The 17,985-nt window shown below is 33.1% G+C and overlaps 1 protein-coding gene across 1 annotated transcript; it reads right to left on the bottom strand.

Moving 5' to 3' along the window:
* Window positions 1–697: 697 nt before the first annotated feature.
* On the bottom strand, window positions 698–9,537 carry LOC108668289 (glycoprotein 3-alpha-L-fucosyltransferase A). The gene is made up of 10 exons (XM_018155475.1): window positions 9,299–9,537; window positions 8,961–9,034; window positions 6,451–6,786; window positions 6,054–6,120; window positions 5,556–5,716; window positions 5,075–5,212; window positions 3,767–3,895; window positions 3,262–3,447; window positions 2,540–2,698; window positions 698–997 (listed from the first exon to the last, which is right to left on the bottom strand). The coding sequence occupies exons 1-10, from the start codon at window positions 9,308–9,310 to the stop codon at window positions 775–777; spliced, it is 1,485 nt and encodes a 494-aa protein (XP_018010964.1). The 5' UTR covers window positions 9,311–9,537; the 3' UTR covers window positions 698–774.
* Window positions 9,538–17,985: the final 8,448 nt, after the last annotated feature.

The raw sequence follows: 17,985 nt of genomic DNA, 5'->3' as shown, positions 1-17,985 counted from the left end.
TGTAAAAATTCATATAGATATTTAATTTACGAGCGGAGTTATAATGAGCCAAGGAAGTGAATCCCTTAGGGCACCAGCCGAACCTGCCTGAGGGCTCGCGGTTCTCAACCTGAGCATTTAATGACGTTACTCGAAAAATGCTACATCGTTATGACATGACTTCAATATTGTAGTAACTTATGTATAAAAGTAGAATAAGATGTACTTTTTTATGTAATGTAAAAGTACTGACAGATCCTTGCCCGTCTTTTTTATTTCAAAGCGATTGTTACTTACCATGGGCAGGGTGGCCCAGTGGTTTAAGTTCAGAGTACCAAGATTGGCGCAGAGAGGCGCGGGTTCGATCCCAGCTCTGTGCGCCAGTTTCTGGTCAGAATCGGTAAGGAGGCCGGGCGGTTAAGCACAGCAGAATTGAAGCAGTGAGTTGTGAGTTCGAGACCGCAAAATGCTGTGAATGTTCTGCGATGTTAAGAATCGGCGACAGGCCTACGGCCTAATAACGCTGAAACCGCTATTATTATTATTATTACTTGATACAACTCGCCTCGTACATTACAAACGACCGAATCGGTGTCAGATTTTATTTAATGCCACATGCCTGATGTCTTTATTTACACGTCGTTTGGGTGGATGGCATGACATAAGTAAAAATAATACGTTGAGGATTGTATGACTTTAATAAATGTAGAAGGAGCAGTACAGATTACTTATACATGTAGTCCCATCTCTCGTGGCATATTTCGAACAGAAGCGCTAAGAACTAAAAACATTCCCTCACGCAAGGTTGGATGCGTTTTCCCCTTTCAGGAATTTGTCGACGGCTCCTTGAGTGAAGGATAAGCAGCTGGGAGAGGGGCTGGTCCACTCGTGTAGATCTGTGTGGATTCTGACCTCCTTGTCTGTGTGGAGTTTCTCGCAGAGCTGACACCAAGACACGCTCTTGTTGTGGGTGTAGAAGTTTGTCTCACTATTCACGGCCTCATAATTGATTTTCCACCTACAAATGACGGTAAATTAAATAAAATTAATATATTAGCTATATATAAAGAAAAATCAAATGCAGAAATACTAAACATCAAGTTCTGCATTATTTTATTTGAAAATCTTTCAAGGTTAGCCTTATCTTCTGGTGTAAAATACGTACAAGGTCAGTAAATTCACGCAACCAAATTTACAGAGAAGATATGAAAACTCTGCATAGGGAATTGGAAGATATATTAAAAGGAAATAAACATGATAGGATGATCCATTATGTGTATGAAAATACTAAGTTTGAATATTATTGCTATAATTTACAGACAAATTTGATGTCAAGCCTATAGGGCCCCTCGGCCCTAACTTGGCTAAAGTCTTTTCGTTTCGATAATTTTTAAGATTCGATTTTTTAATATATAGTACGATGAATGCCTTCGAGCACCCCTTTCACTGGAGCCATTTCTTCTCTCATCTCGTAGAATTGAGGATTTCAAGGTAACAAAGAAATTTGAAGCGATTTATAATTCATCAGTAATTATCCCTTTCAGGTTTTTCTCCAAAAATTAATATTTTCCGCTTCAAGCACCAACTTTTTCCGCCGCTTCATTGGCTTTCGAATTGAAGGAATTTTCAACTCGAATACACCGCGGCATTCATATTTGATCATTTCGTTATATGCATTCTGAATTTGAACTTATGAGCCATAATTTCTTTCTAAACACGTTTCCGTCGCGCGCTGGGTTTGTTGAATGAAGAAATGCCTGTCAAAATGATATCCAACTCCATTCGTGGAATTGAAAATTTTGCAAATTAGATGCCTCCTTCATTTCGAAATCAATGAATTGTTGGTCAATAACTTTATGGTCGCATCTGTCCTTGGATATTCAGCCATTCTTTCTGTCGATATTTTTCTAGTTGACAATTACAATTGTGCGCAGTGCGCATCGGTGTTCGTCTGAATTATTATATTATTATTTTAATGATATGGTACGCAAGTCTGGCGAAACACGAGTTCGGGAAATGACTTGAGCATCCACTTCATTTAGCTGATCTAATTCATGCAAAACAGTCTTATGTAGCTACCAGATTTTAATTGTGAAATTCCAGATTTGATTGTGAAAATTGAAATGTTCCTTTAGAAACATTGGACTTTTTCGGAATAGAGGCCTAGTTTGGATATAGAAGACCTCTAGTATTTAAGACTCTTACAGACAGGTTCGTGCTCTCATTTTTATTTCCCAATACTCTGTTAGATGCAATTACTTTTCTATTTAGATTATAATATCTTCTCTGAAAATTCGCTTCTGTTTTGTGTAATTGTTCTACTCCTGCTTGAATTTTTACATTTTTTCAACAGTGGAACGCTAACCATGATAGTGATACAAATTTATGTTTTTTTTACTTGCAAATTTACAGTTAATGATCAATCGATTGATTTTAATTATTCTAGATTCTATTATAAAAGCCTTTCAAAGATATTAAACACGCTCCACGTATAAAACACGTCCCATGTTTGCTGTCAAGGGGGTTGAGTTAGCGTATATTTGGTCTCGTTGACACTCACTGAAAGTACTCGTTATAAGCGGTGTCATTTTTGTCGAGGTAGATGAGGTAGTCTGCCAGGTGGCGGACGCTGGGGAAGTCGAAGACATTGATGAAAGAGTGCGGCGGTGCGGTCTCCTCATACGCGCCCAAACCGTACACCACCGGCAGGATGTCGTACCTTGAGAATAAAAGTGCCGGTCTGCTTACTGCTTTGCATAAATAAATTAATGTGCTTTGCTTACATAAATTTTATGTGGGGGAAGTGAGGTGCTGCGTACACGGGGAACAGTGAAATGCATTAATTACTTTATACTTTTATACAATATTTAATGACAATTTAGGGCAGTAATGGATCACAAATCAGTGTATTGATTGACGTGGCAGATATAGCCCTTGTATACCATTTGGTGTGGTAACAAATTGGCGCGGCATACTGTCCCCCACGTCGCACTGTATTTCACTTTTTTACTGTATTTCGTCGCACTTTCAAGCTGTGCACTTCACAGCGTAATGCATCGAAAGTCACAATAAATTATCTACACATTTTAATGTAAAGGAAAATTATTAAAAATTTAAGTGGTTTGTCTGACGATTTTCCACTGCTTGCTAATGAGTTAGATAAACTTGAATAATTACATTAAAAATGAAGAAAAATGGATATTGTACATTCTTAGAGTTCGAATTACTTCGAAATAATAACCGCAACTTTTCTCTCTACAATTAGCTTACTCAAAGTCTTACCTACTAGTTAAGAAGAATTTTTCAGTAATGTAGTCGTCACACAATGAATTCTCAAAACTGAGATAGAATTTATACATCGCAGCAGCTCGTCCATAACAGTAGTCATGATCGGTCTTTTGACAATTCATCGTCCCACAAGCGCCATAGATGTCCACCGATATATAGCGCTCGAGTTCCTGCCCTAAACTACCGAGGAAAGAGAACAAAAATTTATCCACAAGAAAACTCGATGCATAATTTTTTCTATTAAAAAATCAAAGGCGGCCACGTTTAGAAAAGGATCTCGGAATACTGCATAAAATGGATAAAGCATTGAACTGCTCGTATTACCTATTAAACATACTGCATTTAAGGAAAAACAAGTCTTGAGTAAGGCTATTGTACTTCACACAATCCATAATATACTTAAGATTGAAGAGTAATAGATATATTTCATTATTAATTATTGGTAAACTGAATACATAGAGAATGAGACTAATTTCCTTGTCCTCAGCTGTCAACTCACGTGGCTCTGCCGCTATTCACGGCGCCACATTTCGACACGAACCACGCCGCTTGTTTGGTTTTGCCGCGCGCGTAGTCCTTGTTTCGAAGGTGCGTTCGATGTGTCTCGAGACGAATGAAACTTCCGTACCTGGAAATAAGTTGGCAGCTTCCATAAAATAAAGGTGAGTTAATCTGGTATGGAACTAACTTTGTAATATTCGTGTTTGTTTTTTCGTTCATCTAATTTAAATGATTATTTTCACACCAGGGTTGTCGAGTGGTTAAGGTGAGTTGGATTTGTGAGTTATGGGTTCGAGAACCGTAGCCAACTGTAAAAGTTCTCATTGTAATCAGCAAGGTGACCGGGCGGCATTGCACAGGAACATTGTAGCAGTGTTCGAGAAACGTAGTTAATTGTCAAAGTAAGGCCACGTAAATAATCGCCGTCGGACCTGACGGTCTCATCTCCGACGATGAAATTATTATCATTGTGCAACAATCCTGTGCCTGCTTTATCTAGTATGGTGGCATATTGTTGGCAACCGAGGTTTGTGAGGTTTTCTTGTGAATGATCAGCAATGGTGTGATTTTTTACGATTCTTCGTGAATGTTCAATATTCATTTGAGAGCAGTGCACCTGCAAGCGCATGAATAATTGTTAATGATTTATGGTAAGAACATTCAAGAAGGTATCAAAACAACTGACGACAACTATTCAGTCACGAAGTCTAAGGCTAGACATCAAATAAATGTAAGGTGACGATGTTAATACCATTCGACCCCTGACATTTCCTCATTAATAACTTCCTTGTTGAAAGATAATTTCCTTCATTGCGATATGTTAATAAACATATCATGTGTTAGCCTTCCCTGTTTATCAAGTCACGCTCTTGGTGACGTCAAATAGCGAAGCTATATAAGCTCTGTCTCGAGCGATTAACTTCAGTCTTGGGCCATGACAGCTGTCGGTGTAACCCTATGGTCCTGTCCATGTCGAACAGGACAGTACTGCTAACTCAACGTTAGAGTAGAGAACGCCCCGTGGAAATACTCTAGACTTACTAATTCTTACTTCAACTGGACGCCAAAGACATCAAAGTTAAAGCTAAAACGTATAGCTCAATTTCATCCTAAACTGCAAGCCGTACTTTAGCCCCAAATAATACTATGAAATCGTTACGCTATCATCACTATCCTCAAATCACGCTACGCCGGACCAAAACTCAGGTCTTCCTTAATTACTATTCATATCAGATGTCCACAGAGAAGCACATCTGACGTAAAATACATTATTCCGATTTCATGATGTCATCTCTGCTCGACTCACGGGTTGAAGATGTCAGAGTCCCTTCGATAAGTCATGGTGTAGTTGAAGACGCCCTTGATTTTTTCTAATTCATTTGTGTTGACGCCCGCCGTGAGCGGAGACTCCCACAGATAGTAGACGTAGCGAGTGTGCGGCGACCTGCATGTGAGGAGAGAGAAGAGCTTACTGATTGATTTTCCACGAGGTTGCTGATTTCAATTTTTCCTGAGCACTGTCACGATAATTCATGAAAACAATTTAGTGTAAGCAATCAGTCGCCCAAGAACATCAGTCATATACATAAGCTTGTTTCAGTCAGTAAGTCAATAACTGTTGAGTTGTATGCTACCTGCCCATGCAAGAGGACTCGAATATATCAATCAGTGTAGCTGTAGCGGTTACAGCGGTAATATCATCATGTTCTCTTATTCTGCGCAGATCTAACTTCCTGCCGTAGAGTCTAATAATGTTTTTCATCAAATTTGACGGTGGTATAATTTACCGGACGGGAGGAAAGCTTCTGTCTTCTGCAAGGGGGATCCAGACGAGAGCATCAAGCTCCTGGTAGGGCACCTCATTGCGGTTGGTGGTGATGTAGCAGCTGTTCACTGGGCAGCCGGCACGCAGGAATGGATCTCGCCCCACGCCGAAGTAGAAAGTTTCCTTGCGGTCGGGGAAGCGGAATCAAAGCATTACGTCAAGAAGATAAGTTTATTTAAATTTATTTGCCGCAAGCAAATTACATACAGTCTAGAGATACAATATACACAACGGGGACAAACCTTCTTGGTACCGAATTTCAAAAATACATATTCTGTAATCAGATATTCTATGTCAAAGGATGCTGGTCGCTCATGCGACTATATGATTTTACAATCACTTCGCCGAGTTATAAGAAATAAATCTCGTCAGATTCGAAGCTATTCATAACTTTATATTTTCTCAAACTGGAGTGTGTGTTAAAAGAATAGTCTTTTAAGAATGTAAAATCTCAACTTACATGATTCCAAAACAGAATGCGTTTTAGCTGGTTTTCTTCTTTCGTAGTAGGAGAAGTTATGCCGGGGCTGTGGTGAGTTAATACAGTTAATGAAATTATTTACTTCGCAAGTAAAGTGAAGCCGTCTTCATTTTTATTTAAACATGGCGTATTTCAGAGCAAACGGTGATCAAAGGAAAATTGGCTTATCTCGAAAATGGAAGAACTATTGGAAATAATTTGATATAGATTTGTAAACCCTATAGTTTGCAAAGAATTCCGGGCTTTGCTGGGAATCTTTAATCAGTAATATAAATTCTCAAATAATTGTTGTCTATTTAATAGTAAACTTCCACGAAAAGAATTTTTCATGCAAGCTTTTAATTTTTGTGCACATATTCATTCTCGCTTGTCTCACCTCACGAGAACACGTTCCTTGACCAGGTCTTCGGGTCTAGCCTGCAGTTCAGCCTGAATAATTTGTAGCCAAGTGAGCGGTTTCTCTGCCACATTGCCGTTAGAACTTGATATCTCGTTCTCACGTTGCCTGGACCCAAGTTCGATAGACGACGAATTCTCAGAGGACAATTTTGCCAGCTGTTGAAGTGATCGCTTGGTTTTTCGGTTTACATCATTTGCCTTCTCGTTGTGATGGAAATCATGCATTGTTGAGGACAGCCTTGCGTGACTCGACAAGCTATGGAAGCTGCCAGGGTTTAGTGCGAGGCCCTTAATTTTCGTCCCGTTGTCGGATCTGCGAGGGCATCGTAGAATTTAAGAGGCGTTTCCGGTCCACATTTGTTTCACATCATTTATTTAGCACACATTATACTTGTTTTTTAAGGGCATAGTAATCGGAACTGGGAACTTGCTCCTATCATATATTAGTGTGTACAGAACCAATGTGGGATTATGAATCAACATAAACAAGAAATCATGCTTCCTGCGATGAAATCCGTTGTCACCTAACAATTGCAGAGAATTCACGAATGGCGCTATAAAACAGTATGAAAGAAACTTACCTGCCTATACGATCAGCTGTACCATAATCATTATTAAAATAAATGACTTTTTGCTATAGCTCCTCAACTCCTGCACACAGGATGAAGAAGCATTGAGGCGATAACGTTATACATTTTTCAACGTTTAAACGCAAATTATATCTTTGATGCAGCTAAATAGATCACGAAGCTAAATATAAACAAGATTACATGGAACAAGCAATAACGGCGGGAAGCCTTTTGGGAGCATATGTTTTGACGGTAGAAAATCCCGACTCAGCGAGGAGGCTCTATGGGAGGCTCTCAATTCGTAAGCGTAATTAGTATCATGAGGGCCATGCTTGGTGTCGAGTAGTGACCGAAGCTGTCAATAGAATAATCAATAGTCACACTTGGAGCTCCCCTTAACCCCGGTTTCTCTTCCACTTGAATTTAACACGCCCCATCAATCCAAGCCGTAGAATAATTTTTTTCCCATGTATCGAAGTCGCATTGCAATACGTTTCATTATCTTATTCGATCCTTATGTATCAATTGAGACTCACAGATAAATCCGGTCGAGCAAACTTTCGTCCGCGGAATGTACTGAAAGAAAACACAACTTCTCCCCCAATTTCCTTCCCATTCTTAATTGTGTCTTTGGATATTAGCGATATGACCGCTTATCGAGGCGAACGGTATATACGGGTTTGCGTCGATAGAAGCCTTGTAGGCGAATTAAAACACTACCGAGGTTTCGAAAACTTGTTCCGGTTATCCGTAGAGTTTTGAGCATTAATATTATAATTTTTATTTATTACATGATCGATTTGGTTGAGAATACATGCTTGCTCAAAATGTCGCTTTGGATTTTTTCTACGAATATCAAAATATTGTAAAGTTCCCGTGAACCGTTTGAACCATTCCCGTGAAGTTATTCCGCTTGTTTTCTAACCTTCCCTTCTAAAACTCAGTTATTATTAACATGACTGAGTAAAAAAATATAGCGTTCCAGGTGCTTGATCGCACATTGAAACAAATAAAATTGTGCCTATCCTGCAAGTTTAGCAGCGTAGATAATTTATCCATTTGGAACAGAAGTCACAAAATTAAAGTAAAATAAAGTCTCAGCTGAGGAAGAAAATAGTACCAGTGGAAACCGCAATAAATTTAGTAGCATGATACAGGCAAGTTCTAGTACTATTGGTATTCTTCATCATTCTTAACTAATCACCGTTCACCAGTAACAAACAAAATGAAATTGTAATGATCCTTGGCTTTCAGAATCACGAAATTAACGGTTTAAATAGAAAAATAATTGAAAAATAATTACCGTCTTACCGCATTAATTAACGGTTCGTATTCCACGAATGCCACACTCGTAGAAGGTTTTTCAGAAAATAAAGAGCAAAATAGTGCCAAGCATCCTCTTCCAATTTCATAAACCGTACACTATAATAGGTATTTTTCACTCAGCTTATAATTGATTGCAAATATTGCAAGGTTAAACCTAAAATGAGAAGAAAAGGTTCTGTCCAGTAATCGTACTATCGAGTTTTATTTTTTAAACACGGACTTCGAAAGATAATATTTTTTCGAATCCTGAATGAGAAGGATTCGTTTTATAACGTACAGGCCTGATTCGCACAGCATTTCGATAATTTTTCACTGCAGGCGTGAACTTTAAGCTGTAAATTCTAAGCTGTTTCGGCAAATTTAACCTAAAGGGGGTTATTTTTCAGAAGATTGAAAACTTGAATTTTTTTAATTTGAAATCTTCTCTAATAAAGACCAAATTAAACTATATGTATTCTTGTTGCACCCTGCTTGCTAAAAATAATTTCAGTGGTTACTTGGTTTACCAAGAAAATATAAATTTATTTGCGAGTTTCCTAAGCTTCGCACTCAGCGCACCCAAGGGTAATTTTTTCGCAAGATCCCGACTTACGCGCTCATCCACCAGAGCCAGGGGAGGATGGCGACGAGGAAAGTCGCGTAGCTGAAGGCGCTTCTACGCCGCCACTGAACACGAGAGTGTATTAGTAAGCAGGTCTTTGTATTAGTAAGCAGAGAGTGTATTAGTAAGCAATCTTTACACCATAAACTCCTTTAAAAGTCGGGAATTTATATTTGATTCTCCGGATCGAAAAACAGGTCCCGTGTTAATCATTAACGTAATCACAGATTTAGCAAAACCATTCATTTTCTTTTCAAAAATACATATGTCCGAAACTCGATAACTACTACATGTACATAAGCCTTACATCAATTTCACATGTTTCTAACCTTCGGAGTCATAGTTGAGATTTAAAACAGAGATTTTCTTGATTATTTAAGCTCTATCTTTTTCCTTAGAAAAGATTGTCACCTCCTTTTATTCGTGAAACAGCTCGCACTTATCAACAACAACTTTAATGACTTTCACCAGCTGTTGTAGTCATTTTTCTCAATAATTCCAGTCCTATACTTAAATATTCAGACTGAAACAAAGAGCACTCTGATGGATGAGTGAAGAGACACCTGACTTTAACGAAGCCTTGAGCCACACTGAACATGAGAGCCAAAACTCTTCTTCAATAATTATCGCATGACACCTGTGTTGTATGGCTGCTCTTTGTGTAATGAGAGCTTAATAAAAATTAGTTTAAAAAAATGAGTTTTAATATAAATGAGTATAAATAAAAATAATTTTAAATATAAATAATTTTAACTATGAATGAGTTTTATTAAAAATTATTTTCAATACAAATGAGATTCGATATAAATGAGTTTTAATATAAATGAGTATAAAAAAGAGTTATAATAAAATGTTTCATAATAATAATTAATTTCAATGAAAATTCGTTCTAAACAAATGAGTTTTAATAAAAATTAGTTTTAATGAAAACAAGTTTTAATATAAATGAGATTTTATAGAAATTAGTTTTGGTAAAAGTGAGTTTTAATGAAAATGAGTTTGAATAAAAATTAGATTTAATAAAATGAGTTCTAATAAAAATGAGTTTTAAAATAAATGAGTTTCAATATAAATTAGTTATAATATAAATGAGTTTTAATATAAATGAGTTATAATAAAAATGAGTTTTAACAAAAATGAGTTTAATAAAAAAATTTTAATATATATGATTTATAATAGAAATGAGTTATAATAAAAATGATTTTTATTATGAATGAATTTTAATAAAAATGAGTAGTATTAATAAGAATGAATTTTAATAAAAAACAAAATAGGATAAAAAAATTTAATATGAAAAAATTATAATAAAAATGAAGTTCAATATAAATGAATTTTAATAAAAATGAATTTCAATATAAATGAATTCAATAAAAATGAATTTTGATAAAAATTAATTTCAATGTATATGAATTGTAATAAAAGTGAATTTTAATAAAAATGAATTCCAAAGTAAATGAATTTTAATAAAAATGAATTTTAATAAAAATGAATTTTATAAAAACGAATTTTAATAAAAATGAATTTTAATATATATGAATTTTAATAAAAATCAATTTTGATAAAAATAAATTTTGACAGATATAAATTTAATTAAAAATAAATTTTAAGATTTTAATATAAATGAATTTGAATGAAATGAATTTGAATACAAATGAATTTGAATACAAATGAATTTGTATAAAAATGAATTCTAATATAAACGAATATTTATATAAATGAATTTTAATTAAAATGAACTTCATTACAAATTAATTAAGAAGTATGCATATTAATATAATTGAATTTGGTTAAAATTGAATTTTAATAAAAATAAATTTTAATAAAATGCATTTTGCTATGAATGAATTTTAATATAAATTATTTGTAATGTAAATGAATTGCAATGAAATGGAGTTTTAATATAAATGAATTTTAATATGAATGAATTTTTTAATTAATTAATTTCAATAACAATGTTTTTTAATAAAAATAATTTATATTAAAAATTAGTTTTAATAAAAATGAATTTAGATAGAAATGAATAAGGATAAAATTGAATTTTAATAGAAATAAAATTTATAATAAATTATAATAAAATTTAGTTTTGATAAAAATGAATTTTAATATAAATGAGTTTTTATTAAAATGAGTTTAAATATAAATGAGTTATAATATAAATAAGTTTTAATAAAAATAAATTTTAATATAATTGAGGTTTAACATAAATGAGTGTTAGTAGAAATGAGCTCTAATAAAAATGAGTTTTAATATAAATGAGTTGAATATAAATAAGTTTTAATATAAATTAGTTGTATTATAAAGATGATTTAATATAAAGTGTAAGGAATTCATACAAGCATAACGGCTAACAATTTTATTGAAACTCCAGAAGGTAAACTTCGGCTCCAGCGAAGTAGAATAACGGAACTGCAGTGGATGCAGTTTAGGGAACTGAAAGTAGAAAAAGAGACTTTGCTAAATAAATGCCGGAACTTGAGAAAGAGTTTATCAATTATGCTCAGTAATTCCAATTTAGCGGTACAAAACTTGACAGTGAACACATATTCCCAAGCTAACCTCAAATGAAATAACGCGTACAGCACAATTAATGTCGCGCTGGCTGCACTGGAGGCATGAAGCACACGGCAAAGAGATGCGACGTATGAGAATACACAGGAGGAGGAGGTTATACTGTAAATTGCCAGTTACAAACCAAGATTAGATTGATCAGCAAGTGCTATTATATCGTATGCAATTTATCATTATGAGGATCAAGATATATTGAGCAATTTATGCAAAATTAAGTTTAAATATTTCGAGACTAACCTTCTAATTTATTACCGCTGGGGTAAATTTAGAAGTGGCTTGAAAGCCGTTTAGAGGTACAGAGGTGTTTTCAAGTGCAATTGAGTGCATAGGTTAGTATATTAATAAATGACTTGGTAGACCCAACGTGACTAAGTTAATAGGGTTAAAGCGCCACAGGGCGTAAAGTTAATAGGCTCGAAAGCCGGCAATACTGCCAAGTTTAATTAATGCGTCAGAGACGTCTTGAAGTTGGGTCAAACCAAATAGTAACGTGGCATGCATTAATCATGATAAAGGGCCCATAGCATGCATTAAATCAAAAAGATGATAGGAAGTGAATTGCACTCTGGTCACTGCGGGCAATACAGTAGCCTAGAACACCATTTGAGTCACCTCCGTATCACATAAGCCAGTCAAAAGTTCAGCCTTTAATGCTTCAAAATTTCTCTCGAAATCGATACTTAATCTAACTTAATTTCTAAGGTCTCCGTTACAGTAAAACGGAACATAATTTCAATTAAATGGGACATGAATCAGTAAAATTTCTAATAAAAGGAATTTTAATGAAAATGATTTATAATAAAAACGAGTTTTACTGAATATGAGTTTAATAAAATAATTTTAATATATATGATTTATAGTAAAGATGAGTTATCATACTATCAGTTTTAATAAAAATGAGTTTTAAAACAAACGAGTTTTATCAAAAATGAAATTTAGTATAAATGAGTTTTAATAAAAAATAGTTTTAATGAAAATGAGTTCTAATAAAAATGAATATAGAAAATATGCTTTTCAAAATAAATGAATTTTGTTATAAATGAATTTTCATTCAAATTAATTATAATAAAATGAATTTTAATATAAATAACTTGTAATAAAAATATATTTTGATAAAATGAATTTTAATACAAATTAATTTAATATAAATGAATTGCAATGAATATGAATTTTATTATAAATGATTTTTATTGGAAATGAACTTATAAAATGAATTTTATTAAAAATTGTTTTTAATAAAAATGAGTTGTTTTTTTTAAATAAATTTCAATGAAAAATGAATAAGGATAGAAAGAATTTCAATAAAAATAAAACAAAATAACAATGATTTACATATTAACGAATTGTAATAATTATGAATATCAATATAAACGAATTTTAATATAAAGGAATTTCAATTTAAACATATTTTAATGATAATGTTTTTTAATAAAAAGAATTTAAAAAATACGTATTTTAATATCAATGAATTATGTCAAAAATGAATGAATTTTAATAAAATGAATTTTAATATAATTGAATTGCAATGAAAATGAATGTTTATATAGATGAATTTTAATTAAAATGTTTTTTGATAAAAATGAGTTTTATTAAAAATGAGTTTTAATATAAATGAATTCCAATATAAATAAATGAGGATAGAAATGAATTTAAATAAAAATAAAATTCAATAAAAATGATTGATATATAAACGAATTGTAATAATAATGAATATTAATATAAACGAATTATAATAAAAACGAATTTTAATGTAAACGAATTTTAATAAAAATGAAATTAAAAAAATGAATTTTAATATGGAGGAGTTTTAATATAAATGAATTTTAAAAATATGAATTTCAATAAAAATTAATTTTAATAAAATAAATTGTAATAAAAATGAATTTAAAAAGATGAATTTTGAATATATAACTTTTAATAAAAATGAATTGCAATAAAATTATTGTAACAAAAATGAATTGTAATAAAAATGAATTTTAATAATGATGAATTTATATAAAAATGGATTGCAATAAAAATGAATCTCAAAACAATAAATTATAATACAAATGAATTGTGTTAAAAATGAATTGTAATATAAATAAATTTTAATAAAACAAATTGTAATAAAAACCAATTGCAAAACAATTGAATTTTATCAATAAAATGTATTGTAAAAAAATGAATTTTAATAATGATGACTTTATATAAAATGGATTGTAATAAAAATGAATATTAAAAAAAATAAATTGTAATACAAATGGATTGTGTTAAAATGAATTGTAATAAAAATGAATTTTAATAAAACAAATTGTAATAAAAACCAATTGCAAAACAATTGAATTTTATCAATAAAATGTATTGTAAAAAAATGAATTTTAATAATGATGACTTTATATAAAATGGATTGTAATAAAAATGAATATTAAAAAAAATAAATTGTAATACAAATGGATTGTGTTAAAATGAATTGTAATAAAAATGAATTTTAATAAAACAAATTGTAATAAAAACAAATTGCAATAAAATTTAATTTTATCAAAAATGAATTATAATAACAATGGTTTTTGATAAAAATGAGTTTAAACATTTTTAATATTAAAAGTAATTTTTAACACGCTTGCACACGCGACAAGTAGACGGTGCACGTCCGCCCTCACGCGTTGATGTTGCCGGACGCTCGACAAGAACACGAGGATAGGGTCATTATTTTATTATAATTCACAATATCATTTTAATTGTTTATTGCAGTTATGCGTGTTGTAGTTGATGTTTATTGCAGTGATGCGTGTTGTAGTTGATGTTTATTGCAGTTATGCTTGTTGTAGTTGATGTTTATTGCAGTGATGCGTGTTGTAGTTGATGTTTATTGCAGTGATGCGTGTTGTAGTTGATGTTTATTGCAGTTATGCGTGTTGTAGTTGATGTTTATTGCAGTTATGCGTGTTGTAGTTGATGTTTAAATTATGTAGTGATGTAGTTGACTAGGCCGTAGTTGACCTTAACCGCTGTGTGCGTCGCTTGAGCTAATTTGTGCTGAGTTAAATTGACAAAGAAATTGACTCATAAACGAAAGGAGTTTGCCATGGAAGGCTTTTATTCAGAAACAATTTGCCATGAATAAAAATAATCTAAATAATTGAGTATTAAAAAATCCAAAAAATTCTTTACTATACTAATTTCCGATGAATAAATATTCTTTATAATAGGAGTCTATACCTTTACACTATTTAGCTACTTAATTCGCAGCAATGTTTCATTCACTGATCATTGAGATATATAATTGAATTAATTAATTAGTCCGTCATTTTATTCACTGATCCTTGAGATTAATAGTAATTTAAATTTGTTAATTGGTCCGTAAACTCCTTCATCACTGAATTACCAAAGATATACGAGAAGTTATGAGACATACTCGTATTGTTGCAATTAAGGTCAAAAAAAGTCCTACAAATTTCATTTACTCGGGCATTATTTTTTTCAGAATATTCATGACTACAATAGAACGTAAAATAATTTTTTATAGCAAGTGGTTGAATTTAACAAAAAATTTTCTCAAAAAAATCTGAAAAATTATTATCTTAATTACTATCTTATTCGTAAATTCAGCGGGTCAATGTCCAGGCATGGGTTATAAAATAAACTTAATTGAATTTTGTGCGAACAAGGTTTGCCGGATTCAATCTATAGACGAGCCATTGAAATTACTTTGTTAATGCAATTTGTACCTCAATTCGTGCTGTCTTCAAAGTTTAATTCATACGTACCTTGGTTGATAATTTCTCGAGCACGCGAGCATTTAACCTTTTACATAAGTCAAATAAATTCATAAATATTACTCGAAGTTTATCTGAAAAAAAGTAAACTTTAAGTTAAAAAATTAATTGTAGAAATGAGAGGAGTGAATTGAACGCTCAACAAGGATGAGTTTTAAGATATTTTCATGTACATGATAGAACTCTAGCCCATACAAACTGTGAACACATGTGGCGCTCTCTTTTGTAGCACTTGCAGCACTCGTTTGTATTATAATGAACATTGGCAGTTTCGCGAGCTGCGGTACAAGTGTGGTAACCGAACAACACCTGCACTCCTAGTTAATTTGTTAGATTATAGTGTAGTTGCGCTATACTCTCGTCTTTTGTTGTCCACAGGGGCCATATTTTCATAACTCGCTAAGTGAACGTAAGTACTTACGCTCTATTTTCTTGTCTACGATTGGTGGATTTGGCTTGTAAGGCCGTCAATGATTGGCTGATGAACTTACGAACTCTTACCGTTTTTTGAAAGTATAGGCCCTAGTTAAGAGTCAAAAATTTGTTAGATTATATTGTAGTTGCGCTATACTCTCGTCTTTTGTTGTCCTGGTTCACGCTGGTTAGTAGTACACTGAGAGAAATGCGTGGGACAGGATGACACACTTATACGAGTCAACCGTCGTCCAAAATCGATACACTTGTTTGACTCCTTTGCCTCATTTGTGGGTCATACTGAAATATAGCTGGTCTTTTAAATTTAAGGTATTTAATCATTTGTGGAGTCGAATCGCTTGATTACAACACGAACGGAATGTTCGTACAATACATGCATTGAGCAAGTGTTATGGAGGAGGAATAATCAAAGATAAATAACATTTGAACAAAATTTATATGCAAACTGCTCTGTTGGTAATACTTATATATACAATTAATTTATATCATACACAATTTTACTTTAGAAGCACGCTAATTCTGTCACATAAAATTAAAGCTCAATCCTTGTTTCAAAACCGTGGATTAGGATGTTTTGTCATATAAACATGCAATATTGGTACAATAATATAATAGGATAACAAAAGAAGCCCAAAACCTCATTGCTATTAAAACATCTGAAAGTAAAATTAAATTTTTAAATTGCATTCGAGAAACCAGTTCAGGCAATTTCTCAAACCATTGCTACAAAATATAAAAATCACGATCAAATTCCAAAACCCGACGGAATAGCTTAATTTAACAGTAAGTTAGCGAGGAGACCTTTTGGTTTGCAGTTATTTCGATAGGCGTTTTTATGTCATCTTCAAACCATAGAATTGACTTTCGAAGAAAAGCTTTGTTGTCCATGTGGGTGTATAGTATTGTAAGCTCATTCCGTACTTCTGACAGGCACGCAACCTTTCTTTGAGCCTAGTCATAGAATAAGAAGCACTTCGTCCTGTATGTCCCTGCGAGGTGGTCTGAGCTACTTAGGCTGCAGAGCACGACTCTAAGGTATGAGTTTGCCGAGGTTAACTATATGTTTTCTATATTTGTTATTAGTGAAGGTTATATCGTGCTGATATAGTCAGATTATTCATTCATTTGTGTTCATTGCAAGTATTGTTGTTCGTCCTCTAGGGCACAGCGGAGTCCTTAAGAGGCCCGTTCAACGCGCTCAGCCGCGGTAGTCGTCTATGGACATTCTTAACTATGAATTCGACAGATAACTCCTCTCATAAATAAGATAAAAATCTGAAATTTGGAATGCTATCCTGGCTAATTATTTTCAATCTGTAGACATTAAGATAAATTATGTAAACTTTGTATTACCAGTGTTATCGCTAACGAAAATTTTGAACCATAAAGATCGTAAAACGAGCGACTTTTCTGACATTTTTATTGATCGCTTCTTATTCTTCATTGATCGCTATTCCAAGCATTTCTGAATAATTTTTCTGGTGGTAGTTATATTCGTTTTTAACAACAGGTCCGTGAATTTTCCGTAGATTTAATCGAGATTTTCCCCTCAGTTGTCGTACTTGGCAGGAAAGGCAGGTCTGTCCTCTGGTAATAAATCTGTGGGTCCGCGGTAAACATCCTCCCTCTCCCCCCCCCACACTTTGCAGTCCACTCAGCTTTCAAAGTGCTTGTCTGTTGCTGGTGTGACTTTTAAAAGGCCAAGACTGACAATACATTTTTGCATGCATAGTCAATAATGTGTATATATTGTCAAGCTGGTCGTAAATACATGGCATGCGCTACGATTATTACGGAGCAATAATCTTAATTGCGTTTCAAAATATGAAGCAAACGAATGCATAAACAACACAATTCAAACAATACTGATCCTTCCCGCTGATGCATACTGATGACTGAACCATACTGATGGATGATGCATACTGATGACTGAACCATACTGATGACTGATGCATACTGATGACTGATGCATACTGATGACTGAACCATACTGATGGATGATGCATACTGATGACTGAACCATACTGATGACCGATGCATATTAATGACTGATGCATACTGATGATTGATGCATACTATTGACTGATGCATACTGATGACTGATGCATACTGATGCAGTCCATACGACGCTATGCATCTTGTGCAATGTAGCACAAGACGCTATGCAAATTCCATACGCATTACACGCTATTGGAGCATTCAGTTGATGTGGAAATTTTCATTGTCATAAATTCCTTACATAGGGTTAGGCCGATTCC

The sequence above is a fragment of the Hyalella azteca genome, unplaced genomic scaffold (genome assembly GCF_000764305.2).
Source record: "Hyalella azteca isolate HAZT.00-mixed unplaced genomic scaffold, Hazt_2.0.2 contig8326, whole genome shotgun sequence".
Lineage (NCBI taxonomy): Eukaryota > Metazoa > Arthropoda > Malacostraca > Amphipoda > Hyalellidae > Hyalella > Hyalella azteca.
This window is presented reverse-complemented; position numbering and strand designations above follow the sequence as displayed.

Excerpts from the sequence above, each read along its gene's own strand:
- LOC108668289 (XM_018155475.1), bottom strand. Across the intron at positions 6,787-8,960 it reads TGGCTCTGGTGGATGAGCGC|ATCCGACAACGGGACGAAAA; the intron begins GTAAGTCGGGAT and ends ATGCCCTCGCAG. Across the intron at positions 5,213-5,555 it reads AGAAGCTTTCCTCCCGTCCG|GTCGCCGCACACTCGCTACG; the intron begins GTAAATTATACC and ends CCTCACATGCAG.